The 12,464-nt window shown below is 44.6% G+C and overlaps 1 protein-coding gene across 10 annotated transcripts in view; it reads left to right on the plus strand.

Annotated features, from left to right (window-relative positions):
* tsc2 (TSC complex subunit 2) overlaps positions 1–11,904 on the plus strand; it is a 96,518-nt gene extending 84,614 nt beyond the window's left edge. For 8 of the 10 annotated variants that reach the window (XM_033016788.1, XM_033016787.1, XM_033016791.1 and 5 more), the window contains 6 exons: positions 1,219–1,405; positions 3,108–3,247; positions 6,324–6,402; positions 7,409–7,500; positions 9,586–9,684; positions 11,072–11,904. In XM_033016788.1, the coding sequence (XP_032872679.1) occupies positions 1,219–1,405; positions 3,108–3,247; positions 6,324–6,402; positions 7,409–7,500; positions 9,586–9,684; positions 11,072–11,323 (849 nt within the window). In that variant the 3' untranslated portion in view covers positions 11,324–11,904. The remainder of the gene's footprint in view (positions 1–1,218; positions 1,406–3,107; positions 3,248–6,323; positions 6,403–7,408; positions 7,501–9,585; positions 9,685–11,071) is intronic. The other 2 variants (XM_033016796.1, XM_033016795.1) reach the window with 1 other exon arrangement.
* The last annotated feature ends 560 nt before the right edge of the window (positions 11,905–12,464 follow it).

The raw sequence follows: 12,464 nt of genomic DNA on the forward strand, positions 1-12,464 counted from the left end.
AGTAAACTGATATACTGACCAGCTCTAATTAACCTACCTTGTACTCAAACAACAGCCTCGTGTATGACCACTGGCCTACCTTGCTGAGATTGCTAACTTGTTCCTCCCTAGTTAAGGTTTAGAATTTAGTTTTAGAGATAGAGCATGGAAACACACCCTTCGGCTCACCGAGCCCACTCAAACCATTATTCACCAATTCACACTCACTCTATGTTATCCCACTTTTGCATCCACTAGCTACACACTATGGGGCTATTTGCAGAAGCCAATCAACCTACAAACACCCACGTTTTTGAGATGTTGTGAGGAAACCCATGCGGTCACAGGGAGAAACTCACGTGCAAACTCCGCACAGACAGAACCCGTAGTCAGGTTCGAACCTGTAGTCTCTGGCCGGTGGTACCCTTTATCCTTTATCTGTACATTGTGGACAGCTTGATTGTAATCATGTATAATCTTTTCTTTGACTGGATAGCACACAACAAAATAGCTCCCCTCCCTCTCCATCCCCCACCTCTCCTTCCTTGCTCCCCCTCCTTCCCCTTCCTCCCCATCCTTCCCCTTCCTCCCCCCTCTCCTTCTCCCCTCCCTCGCCTTCCCCATCCCTCGCCTTCCCCATCCCTCGCCTTCCCCATCTCTCTCCTCCCCCCTCCTTCTCCTTCCCTTCCTCCCCTCCCTCGAATTATGCAAAGTAACAACCTGCAAAATATGTGTCCATCCAAATCCCGATTGTCGGTGGGATTCTTGTATGCGAGTTAATTTGGAATTGTTCCAATGAGGGCTGAAAGATGGGATGTTTATCTAAAAGCTGCATTGTCGTAGGATGTGTTTTCAACCCATTTGGATTAAGTTTCTAGCATCTTAATTAATGTTCAGTGAAGCCTTGTAATATTGCACTTTCCTCAAAATAAAATAAGAACATAAAAATATCTCATCCAGAATCTTCAACCGGGGGGGGGGGGGGGGGGGGGGGGGGCACGGTGGTGCATCTGGTAGAGCTGCAGCCTCACAGCTCCAGAGACCCAGGTTCGATCCTGACTTTGAGAGAGAGGGGGGTCAAGGAGAGGGAGGGGGAAAGGAAGGGAAGGAAGGGAAGTATCCATGCTGTATCGTTAAAGTACAAAAACTAAGCAAGCCAGTGCATTTTCAATAAATATAAGCAAATCTTCAGCTTGTTCAGAGAGCTTCTGAAGTAATTTTAATTTTGTTTTGTTTCAGACTAATAATGAAGTTGAAATTCTGTCCAATGCATATGGATCGTCGAGGTATGCACAGTTCCTCACTGGCCTTGGTAAATTGATCTATCTTCAAGACTGCAACCCAGAACAAATATTCCTTGGTGGGCTTGACACTTACGGTGATGATGGGCAGTTTACTTACTGCTGGCATGACGACATCATGCAAGGTGGGTGATTGTAACCTGCCGTAGATCCGTATTCTTGCTGAAAATGGGCATGGAAGATAGATAGGGTGACACGGGTGGCGCAACAGTGGAGTTGCTGCCTTATAGCGTCAGAGACCCGGGGTGCTGTCTGTACGGAGTTTGTACGTTCTCCCCGTGACCGCGTGGGTTTTCTCCGATATCTTCGGTTTCCTCACACACTCCAAAGACGTACAGGTCTGTAGGTTAATTGGCTTGGTATAAACATAAAATTGTCCATAGTGTGTGTAGGATAGTGTTAATGTGCAGGGATCGCTGGCTGGTGTGGACTTGTTTCCGCGCAGTATCTCTAAACTAAACCAAAGGGTCTCGACCCGAAATGTTACCTGTTCCTTTTCTCCAGAGATGCTGTCTGACCCGCTGAGTTACTGCAGATTTTTGTGTCTATCTTCGGTTTAAACCAGCATCTGCAGTTCTTTCCTCCACATTCTCGCTGCTCTACATTTTATGTAGATGTGCAGAGGAAAACTCAAATACTTTATCACCCTCTTGCTGCATCCTTTGACAACCCTCGTCACTGCCCCTAAGTCTGTCAACTTTTATTTAATCTGCAAAATTACTCATCATCACATCTACAATGTTCATCGAACAGCACAGCAAAGGAACGGGCCCTTTGGCCCACAATGTTCATAAACTCATAAATCATAGGAGCAGAAGTAGACCATTCGGCCCTTCGAGTCTACTTTGCCATTCAATCGTGGCTGATTTTTTTTTACAGAGGTTATTGGAAGCCTGGGAAGAGCTGCCTGGGCTGGTAGTTGAGACAAATACGATAGTGGCAACGAAGAGGCTCTTAGATAGGCAAGTAGATATGCAGGGATTGGAGGGATGTATATCACGTGCAGGCAGATGAGATTAGCGTCATGTTCGGTACAGATATTGTGGACTAAAGAAGCCTGTTCCTGTGCTGTACTGTTCATAAGTTCATAAGTTATAGGAGCAGAATTAGGCCATTCAGCCCATCATGTCTACTCTGCCATTCAATTATGGCTGATCTATCTTTCCTTCTCCTGCCTTCTCCCCATAACCTTTGATACCCTTACTAATCAAGAATCTGTCAATAGCTCAAAAATACCCAGACATGGCTTCCACGATCGTTTGTGGCAACAAATTCCACAGATTCACCACCCTCTATGAAATTCCGCCACATCTCCTTTCTAAAGCTACGTCCTTTGTTTGGGCAATGTTTGTGCCGAACATGATGCCAAGTTATACTGATCTCATCTGCCTGTATATGATCCATATCACTCTATTCATTGCACTTCCATGTGCCTATTTAAACCCTCTTAAAAGCCACTACCATATCTGCCTCCACCACCATCCCTGGCAGCACGTTCTAGGCCCGTACCACTCTCTGTGTAAAATAACATATTTCCCCACACATCTCCATTAAACTATCCCCTCTCACCTTACAGCTATGCCATCCAGTGGTGGACATTTCCACCCTGGGCCAAAAGGTTCTGACTGTAACCCTTTTATTTCACTACTGATTTTCTTTTCCAATGATTTTATTGGGAGATGATTTGTAAAATGCACCTTGTCTTGTAGCCATTGAACATGCATTTCCAAAATTCAAATCGCCCAGTTTGCAAAGTCAGCAATCTTCCGGTCTCCCATCCTTGTTCCGTGCAGTGACAAACTCTCATTTTCTTCAATCCCTTTAAAGCAATCTTTCACATCGCGACCCTGATGCCGAACAAAGAATCAGATCGAGCCTGTTGCAACAAGAAAAGGCACATTGGAAATGACTATGTGGTGGTTATATACAAGGACACTGAAGAGGAGTACAAACTGGGAACTATAAAGGTAAATTTGAATCGCTTTTTTGTTGTTTTGCCACCTCCTTCCCCCTTTCCCTGTTTCTCACCCTCTCTCTTTCCTGCCATTCACATCCTTGTTACCTGCTCTCTTCTCTCCCCTTTCAATATAGGGCGGTACAGTGGCGAGCGCAGTAGAGCCGCTGCCTCACACCGTCAGAGACCCGTGTGACCTCAGGTTGCTGGCTGTGTGGAGTTTGCACGTTCTCCCTGTGAGCTTATGCATTTTCTCTAGTTTCCTCCCACATCACAAAAGACTTGCGAATTTGTAGGTTAATTGGCACTCAGTAAATTGCCCCTCATATGTAGAAAACGTACGTGAAAGTGAGATAACATAGAACTAGTATGGACAGGCGATCAACTGTGGATTAATTGTTTAGCTAAACTAAACACAACACCAAGTTGCTGAATTCTTCTGTTTGGGATTTGAGTCCAAGGTTAATTTAAGAAGTTTTGTGTGGTTGGCTTTCTCTGAGTGTAATAGATTTATGGGGTTATTTTTGTTTGAAGATCATAAAGAGTTTAATAGGTTTAAAGTGTTTTTTCTGAGATGTTGCGTTAAGTTAAGTTTTTAATGCCTTGGGTGCTTTATTAGTTTTGCATTCTTTCTGGTCTGAGTTGCTGTATTTATTTAGGGTGTTTTATGGGTCTGAGGTGCTTCATTAGTTTTTGTTTGTGGTGCTGTATTAGCTTGAGCTGTTGTGTTTGAGGAGTCATGTCTTTGATGTGCTTCATGCTTATAAAGAGCAGTATTGGTTTGTGTAGATGATGTCTTTCATCCATTGATTTTTATGGGTCCAATGTGTGGTGCTTTGGGATGGTTTAGGCTTCAGGGTGTTGCAGTTTGAAGTGTTCCAAGCTTTGGAGTTGCTGTAATAGTTTGGCATTCACTGTGTCTTAAGTACTAAGTGGTTTTGATGTACACTATTGATCTCGGGTGTGTTTACCACCAGGGGCGCCGAACGATTGGCAGCTCTGCCAACAGTCGTGTTTTTCATCTTTTTTTATATTTTTAGTGTGTGTTAAAAATTCATGTAAATGTTCTTCAGTTTGTTTTATGTGGGGTGAGAGGGAGGGGGAACATTTTTTTTTCAGTTTCTTACCTTGCCGGAGATGCGATTAATTTTCGTATCGCATTCTCCGGTCGCTCTGCGGCCTACCACCGATGGAGCCTCCTCGGACTGACATTGGGCCCCCGCGGGCGTGGACATCATCGGAGTCGATCCCTTGCCTGTGATCGCTCAAACCGCATCCTGCGGACATTACATCGGGAGCTCGCATTCTCGGGAGAGGCCGTGGATGTCGGGAGCTCCAATGTCGTGGAAGGTTCGACCAGCCCCGACCCGGGGTTCAATCGCCCGGCACGGGGGAGCTAACATCCCCCCGATCGCCTCGATGCGGAGGGCCCAAACGCCGCCGGCTACTGGAATCAAGATTGTCCCGTCAATGGAGGGCTCAAGGCCCCCGACCGCGGGAATGAAAGGGAAGAGATTGAACTTTTTTTCGCCTTCCAACACAGAGAGGATTGTGGAGGAGTCACTGTGATGGATGTTTATGTCCAAATGTGTTTTGTGTGTTCTGTTGCTTTTTATTTGGATGACTGGCCTGGCAAATGAAATTCCTCATATGTTCCAGAACATACTTGCCTAATAAATTATTATTGTGATTGTTATTGGCTTTGCAATGACATTGTGGTGTAATGGGTCTGAGGTGCAGTATTCGGAGCAAATCATTCCTTAGTTAGGTTCAGGTTTATTATTGTCACATGTACTGGGGTACTGTGGAAGGCTTTGCTTTGCATGCTCTCCAATCAGATCAGATATACTATGCTGAAATACAAAGGAGTCAAACTTAAGCACAACAGATAGAGCAATGAGGAAGATACAGAGTGCAGAATATAGTTCTCAGCATTGTAGCATATCAGTTGCAGAGACAAAGTCCAATGTCTGCAATGGGGCAGCGGTGAATTAGGCAGTACCATAACTTATGGAAGGACCGTTCAGAAGCCTGAAAACAGAGGGGGAAGAAGCTGTTTCCAATTCTAGTTGTGAATGCTTTCAAGCTTCTGTACCTTCTGCCAGACGGGAATGGGGAGAAGAAGGAATGACTGGGGTGGGACAAGATTTTGATTATGTTGGCTGCTTTTCTGAGGCATCGTGAGGTACAAATGGAGTCGATGGTGAGAAGTCTGGTCTGTGTGCTGGACTGGGCTACATCCACAACTCTGCAAATTTTTTGCGTTCTTGGATAGAGCTGTTCCCAAACCAAGCTGTGATGCAACCTGACAGTCTGCTTTCCATGGTGCGTTTGTGGAAGTTTGTAAGTCACTGGAGACATGCCGAATTTCCCGAGTCTCCTCAGGAAGTAGAAACATCGGTGTGCCTTCTTGACTGTCTCATCAGTGTGGTTGGTCCACGACAGATTGTTGGTAATATTAATGCCATTGTGGCATATTGGGGCATATAATCTGTTGGTGTGTAATTTTTAGTATAGTTTAGAGAAGCAGCGTGGAAACAGGCCATTTGGCCCTCCAAGTCCACACCGACCAACGATCATCTAGTTCTACCCTAAACATGAGGGTCAATTTACAGAAGCCAATTAACTTACAAACCTGCAAATCTTTGGAATGTGGGAGGAAACCGGAGCACCCGGAGAAAATCCACGCGGACACAGGGAGAACGTGCAAACTCTGTATAGACAGCAGCCATAGTCAAGATCGAACCCGGGTCTCTGGCGCTCAAAAGCAGCAACTCTACCGCTGCGCCACTGTACCGCAGAATTTTATGAATATTTTTTGTTATGTTTGCAGAATTTGGCTGTAACTGGACTAATACTGTTATTAACCTTCCCAATGAATCTTGGAGAGGGAACCGTGACATTATTTTCTGCCTGCATTTACTTGCATTACTTGCTCCACATCAGATTTGCAGAGTTTTAAGTTCCCAACTTTACTAGCAGCTCTAAGCTGAACGCCATGTGGATTATGAGGAAAATGCAGAGGAACTTTTTTGAGAAACCTATTGTTTGATCACTGACGGTTTTTATTTTTCTGTTTATTTTAATAGGGTCAGTTTAACTTTGTGGAAATAATAATTAAACCTCTGGACTTTGAAAGCAACCTGGTAACACTACAAGCACGCCAAGGTGAGTGGAGGCTTAATGTGCAATGGATTTCCTCAAAGTACGAATGTTTGCTGTTGTTGTTTTTAAGTTGGCTACAAGTGTATAATGTTCTCTTGCACACAGCTTACTACCAGTCTCTAATGTCTGGCATTACTTGGTTTACCCTTCCTTGTAAATGCATAGAATATAGTACAGCACAGGAACATGCCCTTCATCCCACAATGTCCGTTAATCTCATCTGCTGCATGTGATCCATATCCCTCCATTCCCAGCATATCCACTTGCCTATCTAAAAGCCTCTTAAATGCCGCTATTGTATCTGAACAAACCACCCCTGGCAGCTCTTTCCAGGCATTCACCACCCTCTGTTTAAAACAAAAACGTAGTGCACATCTTCTGTAAACTTTCTCCCTCTGACCTTAAAGCTATGCCCCCTAATATTTAACATTTCTACCATTGCAAAAAGGTTCTGTCTGTCTACCCTATCTAGGCCTCTCCTAATTTTATATACTTCTATCAGGTCTCCTCTCAACCTCTAGCGTTCCAGAGAAAAAAATCCAACCTCTCCTTGTAGATAATACAATCTAATCCAGACAGCATTCTGGTAAACCTGCACTCTCTTCAAAGCCTCCACATCCTTCCTCTAATCGTGCCACCACAACTGCACATGGTACTCCAAATGCCCCCAAACCAAAGTCTTGCCGAGCTGCAAAATATTTGTGATTATCTATTTAAATTCAAGTTATCTCAAATGCTTAAATGTTACTTAATCAAACATAGTAAATCGAATCCTCATTCAGGGAATCATTTATGGAGACATACTGAGTGGAAACAGCCACTTTGGACCAACTTGCCCACACCGAGTGAAATGTCCCAACTACACTAGCTCCCACCTGCCGGCGTTTGGCCCATATCTCTCTAAACCTATCCTATCCGTGTACCTAACCAAATGTTTTTTAAACATTTGCTTGAGTATTAAAGATTAATATTTGTATGTGTGGTTTACTGATGTGTTTTCTTCTTGTAGATATGGAGGGGCTAGTTGACACAAGTGTGGCTAGGATTGTGTCCGACAAGAACCTCCCTCTCTTGGTGCGTCAAATGGCTTTACATGCAAATGTAAGTGTATTTTATTTTTCTGTTCATTTTAATAGGGTCATTTTAATGGTTCATTCAGCTCTTTAGGAGAAGGATATCACTTGTTTGGTCTGGAGAAGGATCCCGACCCGAAACTTAATCTGTCTTCTCACTTCCATTGATGCTGCCTGACTTGCTGAGTTCCTTCAGCACTTTGTTTTATTTGCTCGCTAGTTTAGCGTTTTGGTCTGAGAAATAAGTTGAGATTAATTTTATCTTTCACCACCCTGCATGAATTTTCTTTTTCCCTTTCCATTGACTTCAGTCAACACAGTCAGACTGTAGACACAGGGAACCGCCGTTCCTGGGTTACAAAACAAAACACACACAAAGTACTGGAGTAATTCAGCAGGGCAGGCAGCATCTCCATAGAACATGGATGGGTGACGTTTTGGGTCGGGACCCTTCTTCAGACTGTTCAGAGAAAGGGGGAGAGCTTCTTCAAAGTAGGCATACCATGAGGGGCTTACGAGTAGTCAAAATGGAGAAACAAGGAACTGGACTGAGACTGAAACACCCGAGTCTCTCGGTCACTTTTCCAGTCAGAACTGTTTAATTTAGAGATACAACGTGCAAACAGACCCTTCGGCCCACTGAGTCCGTGCCGACCAGCAATCACCTGTACACTAGTTCTATCCAGACAATTTACAGAAGCCAATTAACCTACAAATCTGCACGTCTTTTGAGAGATGGGAGGAAACCGGGAGCACCCGGGGAAATCCCATGCATTCATGGAGAGAACGTACTAACTCTGTACAGACAGCACTCGTAGTCGGGATCGAACCTGGATGTCTACCGTTGCAACCACTGTGCCACCATAATTATCCCAAGCTTCACGAGAATCAGTTTCGATCACTGCTGAGCTGTTAATCTTTACAGCTATAGGTGTCTTCATGAGGCCATCACTTTTAGAGGCTGCCACATCAAGACCAAGTCAACGTGATGCATAGCTTTGATGATCATTTCCATTGGGATAAAGGTATAAGAGTCTGAAAACCGTGACCTCCAGGTTCATGAACAGCTTCTTTCCAAAAACCATCAGGCTCTCAAACATGACAAACACCAACTGAACTACAATCTATTGTGGTTGTACTAGGAACTTTTGGATTTTGTTTTGCACTAATTTCGGTTTATTTCTTTTTCCTTTTTTTGATTATAAATTCATGTTATAGAAGTAGAATTAGGCTATTCGGCCCATTGTCTACTCCCCCATTCAATTATGGCTGATCTATCATTCCATCTTATCCCCATTCTCCTGCCTTCTACCCATAACCCCTGACACCCTTACTAATCAAGAATCTGTCAATCTACGCCTTAAAAATATCAAATGACTTGGCCTCCACAGCCGTCTGTGGCAATGAGTTCCACAGATTTACCACCCTCTGACTAAATAAATTGCTCTTCATCTCCTTTCTGAAGCTATGTCCTTTTATTCTGTGGCTATGGCCTCTGGTCCTAGACTCTTCCACTAGTGGAAATATCCTCTCCACACCCACTCTACCTAGTCCTTTCACTATTGAGTAAGTTTCAATGAGGTGTACCCTCATCCTTCCAAACTCTAGCAAGTACAGGCCCAGCGTCATCAAACGCTCATCACAGGTTAATGTACCGAACGTGCATCCAGAGTGGAGAAGCCGCCTGGTTTTGAGGAATTTTACACTTTGAAGTTGGGTTAAGATATGTCTTTTATCGTTACCTTTCCTTACTGTCCCGTTACAACCATTACAACCCACATCTCGGTAGAGTTGTCGACAGTAGTCATGGTCTGTGATTGGAGATGGTGTACTCAGACCCCACCCATTTTCAAGGGAGACAACCCTCCTATTAATCTTTGACTTTAGTTTAGTTTAGAAATACAGCATGGAAACAGGCCTTTCGGCCCATTGAGTCTGTGACGACCAGCGATCACCTGTACACTTTATTACATTATCTATGATTACTGTGTTTACTGACCAGTTCTGCTGTTGCAAAAAATAATGTAATTGTTCCTTTTTCGGTACATATGACGATTAAACACTTTTGACATTTTACTAATTACTATATATGCTTTATGTTCCTTTGTTGCAGATGGCTTCTCTTGTACACCACAAAAGTGCAGTCCCTTCAGAAGCCTACGCAAGCAAGTGGCTAGCGAGGCTACGCCAGATCAAACGTATTCGATCCAAGGTATTCATAACTGGGTTCCCTGACATGAACGTAAAATTGAAGTTCAGCAGAAACATCCTGATCCGAAATGCTTAAAGTGTGGAATTTGCCATGGCAGAGAAAAGGGAGGCAGATTGGCGGGGAGGTTATACAAACACGCAGACAATTCAGCTCATGGAGGGTGGGGCACAATCTCTGGCATACACCTTCAGGGGTAAATAGCTAGTTTTTTGTTATAAATGTTCCCGATCATTCCTCCTTCTTCCTCCTCCAATCTGGCCGAAGATACAGAAGCTTGAAAGCACATCAGACTTGGGAACAGCTTCTTCCCCTCTGTCATCAGACTTGTGAAAGGTCCTTCCATGAACTAGGGTTATGCCCGATTCACCTCTACCCCATTGCGGGCATTGGACTTACTTTGTCTATGGAACACGCATGGTGGTGCAACAGTAGAATTGTGGTCTAAACAGCGGCAGAGACCCGGGTTCGATCATAGCTATGGGTGCTTGTCTGCACGGAGTTTGTACGTTCCCGTGAACTGCTTGGGTTTTCTCCCAGAACTTTGGTTTCATCCTATACTCCAAAGACGCACAGGTTTGTAGGTTAATCAGCTTGGTATAAATGTAAAAATTGTCCCTAGTGTAGTGTTATTGTGCAGGGATTGCTGGTCAGTACAAACTCGGTGAGCCGCAGGGCCTGTTTCCGCACTGTATCTGTAAATTACACTAAATTAAATTGCTGCTTTACAGCGCCAGAGTCCTGGGTTCGACCCTGACTATGGGTGCTGTCTGTACGGAGATTATACGTTCTCCCTGTGACTGTGTAGGTTTTCCCCGAGTGCTCCGGTTTCCTCCCACACTACAAGACATACAGATTTTTAGGTTAATTGACCAGTAAATATTGTAAATTGTCCCTTGTGTGTAGGATAGTGCTAATGTACAAGGGTCGCTGGTCATTGCGGACCTGGTGGGCCAAAGGGCCTGTTTCCGCATGTATTTCTAAACTAAAACTGATGCCCTACAATGCTGAGAACTATATTCTGCACTCTGCATCTTCCCCATATAAAGCTCATGTTCATAAGACATAGGATCATTTAGGCAGGTACATGGATAGGATAGTAAGCGTGTCAGGGGTTATGGGGAGAAGGCTGAAGAATGGGGTTGCGAGGGAAAGATAGATCAGCCATGGCTGAGTAACTTGATGGGCCGAATGGCCTAATCCTGCTCCTAGTACGTGAACATGATAGGTTTGAAGGAACATGGGCCAAGTGCAGGCAGGTGGGACTAGTGTAGATGGGGCATCATGTTGGTTGGCATGGGCATGTTGGGCTGAAGGGCCTGTTTCCACGCTCTTGCTCAAATAAAGTTTATTCTTGAAATGATGGGGGGTTTTTCTCCCTTTGGCCCAGGTATGCGAGGATCTGCAGTATCGTCAGAACGCCGGAATCTCTCTGATACACATGCACGCTGCGAACCAGAGTAAGAGCTCCCACCACCACCATCCCCACCACCACCACCACCACCACCAAGCACAGCAGCAGCACCTCCCTCACCACCATTACCTCCCGCAGCACCTGTCGCAGTCACAGTCTGTCGGGAGCGAGACCGGCCAGAGGAAGAGGCTGATGTCCACCGTGGACGATTTCACAGACTTTGTTTAGAGCGGTCTCCCGCATGGCGAAAGTGTGCAATACGTACGCCATACTGTGACGAAAGCCAAAAACAGTGTTTAGTTTGCCGTGGGGGTAGGATAGGATTTACCGCTGCACTGTTTGTCCAGAAAATGCTGCTTCAACTGACCTCCACGAAGAGGGTGGGTGGGCTGGTTGGACTCCAACCCCCTTTGAAGACACAGATAAACAAGCGGAGTCTCTTGTTGATTATGGATGTAGCTCTCCCTCCTCCTCCTTCTCCACTCTCCAAAACGACTCTGATGGATCTGATGGGGATGTATTGAAATAAATGACCATTCACTGCCCTGATGAGCATTGAGAGGTCATGAACGTCACTCATTCTTTGGGTCAGGGAGCAACCCTACCAAGCGGATGCGAGTTGACAAATGAAAGTAAGTGGGATTTCGGACAGCACCTCTTATTCAGTTCCCTTCTGATCCGGCAATAACTATTCTTTGTGCAATTACCTTGTAAAGGAAGACGTGTTGTCAAGCTTCACACAATTTTTAAATGCAAGTGTCAGTGTTGAAATGATGTACTAAAAATGAATAAATTTCATTTGAAAATAATTCATGAGTTGCTTTAAAAACCTCAACACTGCAGAGTCAAATTTTCTTTGAATCTTCAATCGGTAATGTCAATTTAAACTGGAACTATTGTAACAAGGTCATTTAGACTTGCTGTGCAGGAAGGAACCGCATATACTAGTTTACACCGAAGATAGACACAAAAAGCCGGAGTAACTCAGCGGGTCAGGCAGCATCTCTGGAAAAAAATGAATAGGTGACATTTCAGGTCGAAACCCTTCTTCAGACTGAGAATCAGGGGAGAGGGAAACTAGAGGTATGAAAAGGTTCGGAACAAATCAGAGCCGGCACCGATGACCAAGGAAAGGTGGAGCCCACAATGGTCCATTGTTGGCTGTGGAAGAGGTGATAATGAAGGGGTCTATGGATGCACACAGTGGAACTAGCAGGATGACTCGGGTTGGGGGAGGGGCAGAGAGAGAGGGTATGCAGACTTACCACTGGTAAAGAAGTCTGCTGTTGATGGCACTTCTGTTGCTAGTAGCAGATTAATATTTTTAGACATCCTGCATACAGAAATCTGGATTACAGTACGGTGGCAC

This window comes from Amblyraja radiata, unplaced genomic scaffold (assembly GCF_010909765.2).
Source record: "Amblyraja radiata isolate CabotCenter1 unplaced genomic scaffold, sAmbRad1.1.pri scaffold_4_ctg1, whole genome shotgun sequence".
Taxonomy (NCBI): domain Eukaryota; kingdom Metazoa; phylum Chordata; class Chondrichthyes; order Rajiformes; family Rajidae; genus Amblyraja; species Amblyraja radiata.